Source organism: Balaenoptera physalus (genome assembly GCF_965194825.1).
Source record: "Balaenoptera physalus genome assembly, chromosome: 6".
In the NCBI taxonomy this organism is placed as follows: domain Eukaryota; kingdom Metazoa; phylum Chordata; class Mammalia; order Artiodactyla; family Balaenopteridae; genus Balaenoptera; species Balaenoptera physalus.
The window spans coordinates 7,606,211-7,613,502 of record NC_138885.1 but is presented as its reverse complement, the minus strand read 5'-3'; the positions used below and the strand labels follow the sequence as shown (position 1 = coordinate 7,613,502).

At 41.6% G+C, this 7,292-nt stretch overlaps 1 protein-coding gene across 2 annotated transcripts in view; it reads right to left on the bottom strand.

The window, feature by feature from the left end:
* Positions 1 to 1,450: 1,450 nt before the first annotated feature.
* IWS1 (interacts with SUPT6H, CTD assembly factor 1) overlaps positions 1,451 to 7,292 on the bottom strand; it is a 65,989-nt gene continuing 60,147 nt past the window's right edge. The window contains exons 14-15 of one of the 2 annotated variants that reach the window (XR_014264910.1): positions 4,803 to 4,935; positions 1,451 to 3,398 (exon numbers count right to left, since the gene is read on the bottom strand). Coding sequence is in view for 1 of the 2 variants with exons in the window: in XM_082465832.1 (XP_082321958.1) it covers positions 4,900 to 4,935 (36 nt within the window). In the remaining variant the exon portion in view is untranslated. Of the gene's footprint in view, positions 3,399 to 3,670; positions 4,936 to 7,292 lie in introns of those variants that run through there. The other variant, XM_082465832.1, reaches the window with a different exon arrangement.

Sequence of the window (7,292 nt, the reverse complement as noted above, 5' to 3'; positions counted from 1 at the left end):
AGTTGTGGCGTGTGGGCTCCAGAGTGTGTGGGCTCTGTAGTTGTGGTGCATGGGCTCTGTAGTTGCAGCATGCAGGCTCTCTAGTTGTGGCCCGTGTGCTCAGTAGTTGTGGCGCGCAGGCTTAGTTGCCCCGCGGCAAGTGGGCTCTTAGTTCCGTGACCAGGGATCAAACCCACGTCCCCTGCATTGGAAGGCAGGTTCTTAACCACTGGACCACCAGGGAAGTCCCTCTTGTATTTTAAAACATTACCTTATTCTCACATTTTAAAAGATGACTGAATACTCAACAACGGTATTTATAGGTGCATATCTACCTGGTGTAAAAACTACTTTTTTAAAAAAGGAGATGATTACGATGAGTCAGAATAGTGATAAGCTGGTTGGGGAGGGAGCCAGGAAGTTAGAGAATTCTGATAGACAGAGGCATACAGAAGGCTTCTTGCGTAATACTGGCAATGTTCGGTTTCTTCATCTGGATAAAAATTCATTCAGCTTAACATTTCTGTTTCATATTTTCTTTTTTGGTATGTGTTATTTATTTTCCACAAAAGAATATTTAAAGGAAAAAATACAAACTAAGACTCACTGGATATTTGAAGAAAACCCTTGATGTGAAAGTAAAAAACCTCAAATAAAGAAATAGAAAAACTGACTCCAGAGGAAAGAGAGAAATTCAGGAAACAAAAGAAAAGTTTAAAAGAAAAATTTAATTTCCTTAAAGAGATTTTTTTTTTGAAAATTATATCCTTAAACAAGAAAAAATGTAATAAAAAAATCAGAGACCCAATTTTAAAATGGGCAAAAGATCTAAACAGACAACTCACCAAAGAGGATGTACAGGTGGCAGATAAGCATATGAAAAGATGCTCAACATCATATGCCACTAGGGAATTTCAAATTAAAACAAGGGGACACCACTACAAGCCTGTTAGAGTAGCTGGAATCCAAAGCACTGACCACACTAAATGTTGTCAAGATTGTGGAGCAACGGGAAATTTTAGTCATTGCTGGTGGGAAAGCAAAATACTACAGCCACTTTGGAAGACAGATTGGCAGTTCTTACACCGCTAAACATAGCCTCAACACATGATCCAGCAATTGTGTGCCTAGATATTTAGCCGACTAATTTGAAAACTTATTTCCAAACAAAACCTACACAGATATGTTTATAGCAGCCTTTTTGGTAATTGCCAAAAAGCATAAATAGCAAAGATGTCCTTCAATAGCTGAACAGATAAACAAATTGTGCTATGTGCATAAATGGAATATTATTATTTTTCAAACGAGCTATTAAGCCATCAAAAGACAAGGATGAACCTTAAATGCATAGTGCTAATTGAAATAAGCCTGTCTGAAAATGGTACTTACTGTATGAGTCCAACTGTATGATATTCTGGAAAAGGTAAACCTGTAGAGACAGTAAAAAGTCAGTGGTTGCCAAGGGTTTAGGGGGAAAAAAGAGGTTGAATGGGTGAAACAGAAGGTTTTTTGGGGGGGGCGGGGCTGTGAAACTACTCTATATACTGTAATGATGGATACATGATATTATTCATTTGTCAAGACCCATAGAATTTCAGTATAAAAAGTGAACCTTAATATATGCAAATTTAAAAAATCATTTAGAAGTTTGGGGAAATCCTACAATGAAATTCAGACTGTGACAAAAAAAAAAATCTCATGCATCACAAAACAATCTCACTTAAGGGGGTTGGGGTAAAGGTGCTGACCTAAGTAACCCTGGAAATGAGTGGAGTTTGTAAGACTAAAGGGAAAAATAACTGCATATAACAACTGAACTTGAGTTGATAAGGTTGCTTCTCTTAGGTGTATGGGTCAGCAATTCTGATGGCAGAGGGTGGAAGCCAGGATTCTCACTGTGCAAGTGGCAGCTTCCAGATAAGGAAGGGAAGGAGGCTAGAGTAATCCATCAGGTAATAGATTCGAGCTGAAAACATCAGTACGAATTCACGTTTAGCTTAACACAGATACAGGTGGTTACACAGAGAAATATTTAGAGGTATGGTTATATACATGCGGTGGTATACACACATTTATATCCTTGCTCTGTCTCAGCTCTTGCTGGGAGGGCCTAGATGCAGCAACACCCCAGAAGCAACAAGCATGACTAGTGCCCAGATCGTGGTTTCCAATACCATTCTCCAATAAAAGGAACCAGGGATCCCCAGAGAAATGTCTGATTCTAGGACTGAGGCAGAAAATATACAAGATGAGCCTGGAGTATTTTATAGTGCCAGAAAGGAAGGAATCGCTCAAAACACACACACACACACACACACACACACACACACACACACACACACACAGATGGGGCTATGTCAAAGAGACATAGGAGCCAACTGAAAGAGCTCCCAATGGCCAAAGCTGGATCCATCTGAACAACAAAATAAAGAAGTATTGGATTACAACTCAAAATACAAAATAAATATTCATACATAAATAACACAAGGAGAAAAAACACATAAATATAGGTGTCCAGCATCTGATTAAACGGCATACCCGAAAAAGAGAATAGAAAAAAATGAAAAAGTACAAATTATTGAAGAAATAATAGAAAAAAATATCCCAGAACTGAGGAGATAAGTCTTCAAATTAAAAGAACCCATCAAATGCCAAGAAAGTGAGTAGAAAAAGACCCACGCCTATACACACTCTTGTGAACGTTCAGATCAAAGATAGACACTGGAAAGCTTCTAGAGAGATTTTTTTTTTTAAAGGTCATCTTCAAAGGCATAAGCAAGTTTCTCTTTAGCAACATTAAATGCTAGAAGAGATAGAGGAACGTCTTCAAAAGTCCGTCGTGAAGCATTTACCTGTCCGTTTGGCACAGAGGCTCCAGGAAGCAAACTTTGAGGTGGCTGCAACTTCTAATTTTAAGTCTTGCCCTCAGGGCGCTAGTGGGAGAGCCCAAGTGACAGCCTCCTTTAGTTTATCTGGCTCTTGTTACTGCGTAGGTCCCCACTGAAAAGTGGAAGATTTATGGGGGGGTTCAGTAGACAGGGCCGGCAAACACTGGACGTGAGGAGCATGCTGGCACCAGAATCCAAACTTTCCTCCTCACTGTTGGGCTTCCTTGACTGATGTGGGAGGTTGGAGTGCCAACAGCTTGCCTTTGACTGGAGCATTAGTTGGCTAGGGCTGCCCTAACAAAGGACCGCAGACTGAGTGACTTAAACAACAGACATTTATTCTCTCACAGTCCTGGAGGCCAGAAGTCCAAAATCAAGGTGTCAGCAGGGCTGGTTCTATTCACGCCCCTCACCTGGTTTTTGATGCTTTGCTGGCAATCTCTGGCACTCCTTGGCTTGTAGAAGCATCGCCCTGATTTCTGTCTTCCTCTTGACATGGTGTTCTCCCCGTGTGTCTGTTTCCAAATTTCCCTTTTTATAAGGATACCAGTCAGACTGGATTAGGGACCCACCTACTTCCATAGGGCCTCATCCTAACTTAACTAATTACATCTACAATGACCCTATTTCCAAATAAGGTCACATTCTGAGGTACTGGGGGTTAGACCTTCAACATATGAATTTGAAGGGGGCACAGTTCAACTCATAACAACCCGATAGCCATGAGTAAAGGTCCTGACCCCCCCTTCCCCTCTCCTCTTTCTGCCCCCCCCATTTTTCTTCTCTCTCATCTCTCTCCCCCTCCTTTCCTCCCTCTGTCTCTCCCTTCTTCCAAAAGAAGTCCAACTATTAGTGCTGGCTGTAGACGTGAACAGAAAATGATCTGATGTGAGAGAGCTGGAGAAGAAAAATTTCAGGGTACAGAGCAGTGGCAATTCCCTGCTATGGTGGTGTTTAAGAATCTGGGGAGTCCCAAAGGCCTGCCTTGGGCGTTTCTTGATTATCTGTGCCTCTCTGTGGAGCGAAGTGCTAACAGTCTTACCTGCAGGAGAGCTCCATTAGGAGCGTGCTGAGTGGGAGAGAAAGGTGACAACAGTGTGGATGCCGGGCCCTCATTTCCTCTCTTAGAAGGGACCATTTAGAACCACATATGCTCACATAAGAGAGTGGAAACGTGATTGCCTGTGTGTGGTAGGGAGATTTGCACTCGCATCCTTTGCACTGTTAACTGTTTCTTTTTTAACCATGGGCAGCTTTTACTTTCCAATTAAACAAATAATAATGTAAAAAACATACAGGGGTGAGTGGGTAGAGAATGAAGCTCTGCCACCGGAGGCTGCGATGACTCCTGCAGCATGGCAGAAAGGCCTCTTCCAGGTGCACCCTCATGGGTACAAGAACACATGGTTTTTGACCCCAAAGATAATTATCTTGATTCAGCTGCCTCAATTAGCAGACTTGGCTCTGAATAACTTATCATTCTTGTTCCAAGCCTGCTTTTCTTGAAAGAACAGTTTCTTACCATTATGGACACTCAGGGGACTCTGAAGATGACACTGCGGTTTGTTAAATATTTTGAGCAATGGCAAGTGCTCAATTTTGGAATAAGTATACGCCTTCTCAGGGTGGTGTATCTCCAGATTGACTGGGTCAGGACATACATACCTGGAACTACACTTTCCCTCCAACATTCCATCTTCTTGGGAAAGACGGGCTTGCTCTGTCACCTGATCCTTCTCTTATGGTGAATCCTTTTCTCTCAGGGTTCCCATAATCCCTGCAAGTGGGCCTCTGTCTGGGCCACTCCAGCCCATTAATCCAATCAATAATCAAACCCAGTAGTGGACAAAGTTCAAAACTTTCCCCCCAGATCCTTAGCCCTAACGAAAATCAATGAATATGATGTCTGAAGAAGGTTGTCATCAAACCATTTACCAGTTTGGCTGAATCTCAGCTCCTACGTGGCTGTGACCCACTGAGGCTCTTCATTAGGATTTAGTTTTCTCAGTGTCCTGAGGTCTCCATTTATTATTCAAGGTGTGATTGCACTGAGCAGTAACAGCAAGACCTGGGAGAGAATGGACACAGGTGTTCATTTCAGATGGCATAAGTTTAACAAGGTCCAAGAGCAACTACAGGCTCAGCACAAAAACTCCAAGCATATATTTAAATCCTAGCATTTCCTCCAGAAAAAACCAGAGCATAACCAAAAGCTTTGGAGGCAGAATTGACTTCAGATCCTTGGATGGCTTGCTATTTACTGTGTGACTTTGGGCTGTCATTTCATTGTGAACACATTTTCTTACTTATATAAAAGGTAATGATAGATGGTGATCACTCTGTAGTGTATACAGATGTTGAACAATAATGCTGTACACCTGGAACTAATATAATTTAAAAAATAAAAGGTAATGATGACTTCTTATAGTTAATTAAAAAATTAACCCAACACATAGTAGGCACAAGGCTGGTTTTAGTTCCTCTCCCTTTCAGTAGAGAAATGTACAGGATGGTCCTTATAAGACCACCTATGCTATGGGATTGACTTACAAAGTTTTGCTTTTCTGCTTTAAAAGGTTTTAGAAAAGAAAATTGGTTGATATGAGAGCAAATTTATTCTGAATTCACCTCTAAGTTTAATATGATTATGCTGAAACTCTACTGTATTTGATTCATTTTAAAATTTCATATTGAACAATATTATTTCTCAAGAAACACTTAAATGGCTTTATCCACCTCATGGTTTTCTCTCTGACTTCATCAGTAAAAACAGAATAGCAATCATTAGGAATGATCAGAAAATAAAAGCCAAGGAATGAAAAGTCTGAACAATAAAAGCTATCATATACTCCATGTGGAAAAGATCCAATTGATCAGGTGGCCAGGAAAGCACATAGGATCTGGAATCAGAAGGCCTGAGTTTGAATTCTGGCTCTGCCACTCACCAGGTAGGTGGCATCTTGTTCCCTTGGCATCATTTTCTTCATAAAACAGGGACAACACCATCTCATAGAAGTAAGTACAATAAATGTCAAAATGTGAAGTGCTGTGTGTTGGTTTGGCTCAGCAAACTGGAGACAACCACATGGACCTGGTCCATGACCCCTGGGAACTCACAGACTCTTTGACTTGGTCCTACTTCTTCCTGACATGGGTTTCAGAAGAGGCCAGCTTGGAATGGCTACACATAACTACACTGGTCAACTACCATGTAAGCTCCTCAAAAGACCAGTGCTTACTGACCTCTGCCAGTCTCACACAGAACTGGTCCGGGGGAACCCTCTCTATTTCTAGACTATGTCTAGCCAAACATTATAACTTTTTGCTCAAAGAGCATACAACAAAGACAAGAACTACAAATAAATCACTCTTCCTCCAAACTCAAAGGACACTCTAGAATCTACCTCTGCCCACCAGTGGACCAGCACTAGCCCTAGGAACCCCAGGGGCCCTGTATTCAGCAGCATCATGACCCAGCCCTGCCCACCAGTGGCCAGCAGCAACTGCACAAGGCAGGGCCTGGAGACCAACCGGATGGTGGCTAACCACACCTACCAGACCACCCACCGTAGTCAGCCTGCCACAACAAAAGGACGCACGCTGCCCAAACGGGGGCACCCCGACAGCATATAGCCCTGGTGACCAGAGAGGAGTGTGCTGCTGGGACTCATAGGACATCTCCTACAAAAGGCCACTTCTCCAAGGTCAGAAAATGTAACCAACCTACCAAATACATAGAGATAAAATCAGCAAAGTAGACAAAATGAGGCAACAGAGGAATATATTCCAAATGAAGGAACAGGATAAAACCCCAGAAGAACTAAGTGAAGTGGAGACAGCCAACTTACCTGGGAAAGGAAAGAGACATCCAGACTTCCAAACAGGATCAACCCAGAGAGGAGCACTCAAAGACACATTGCCATTAAAATGGGAAAAATTAAAGATAGAGAGAGAATATTAAATGTAGCAAGGGAAAAGCAATAAGTTACATATAAGGGAACTCCCATAAGGCTATCAGCTGACATTTCAGCAGAAACTCTGCAGGTCAGAAGGGAGTGGCATGATAGTTAAAGTGATGAAAAGGGAAGACCTACAACTAAGAATAATGTACCAGCAAGGCTTTCATTCAGATTTGATGGAGACACCAAAAGCTTTAAAGACAAGCAAAAACTAAGAGTTCAGCACCACCAAACCAGCTTTACAAAAAATGTTAAAGGGACTTCTCTAAGTGAAAAAGAAAAGGCCGCAAATAGAAACATGAAAATTATGAAAGGAGAAAGTTCATTGATAAAGGCAAATATACAGTAAATGCAGTAAATCAACCATGTATAAGGCTAATAAGAAGGTTCAAATACAAAAGGAGTAAAAGCATTTATATCCACAATAAGTAGTTAAGGGATACACAGACAAAGCATGATGTAAAAT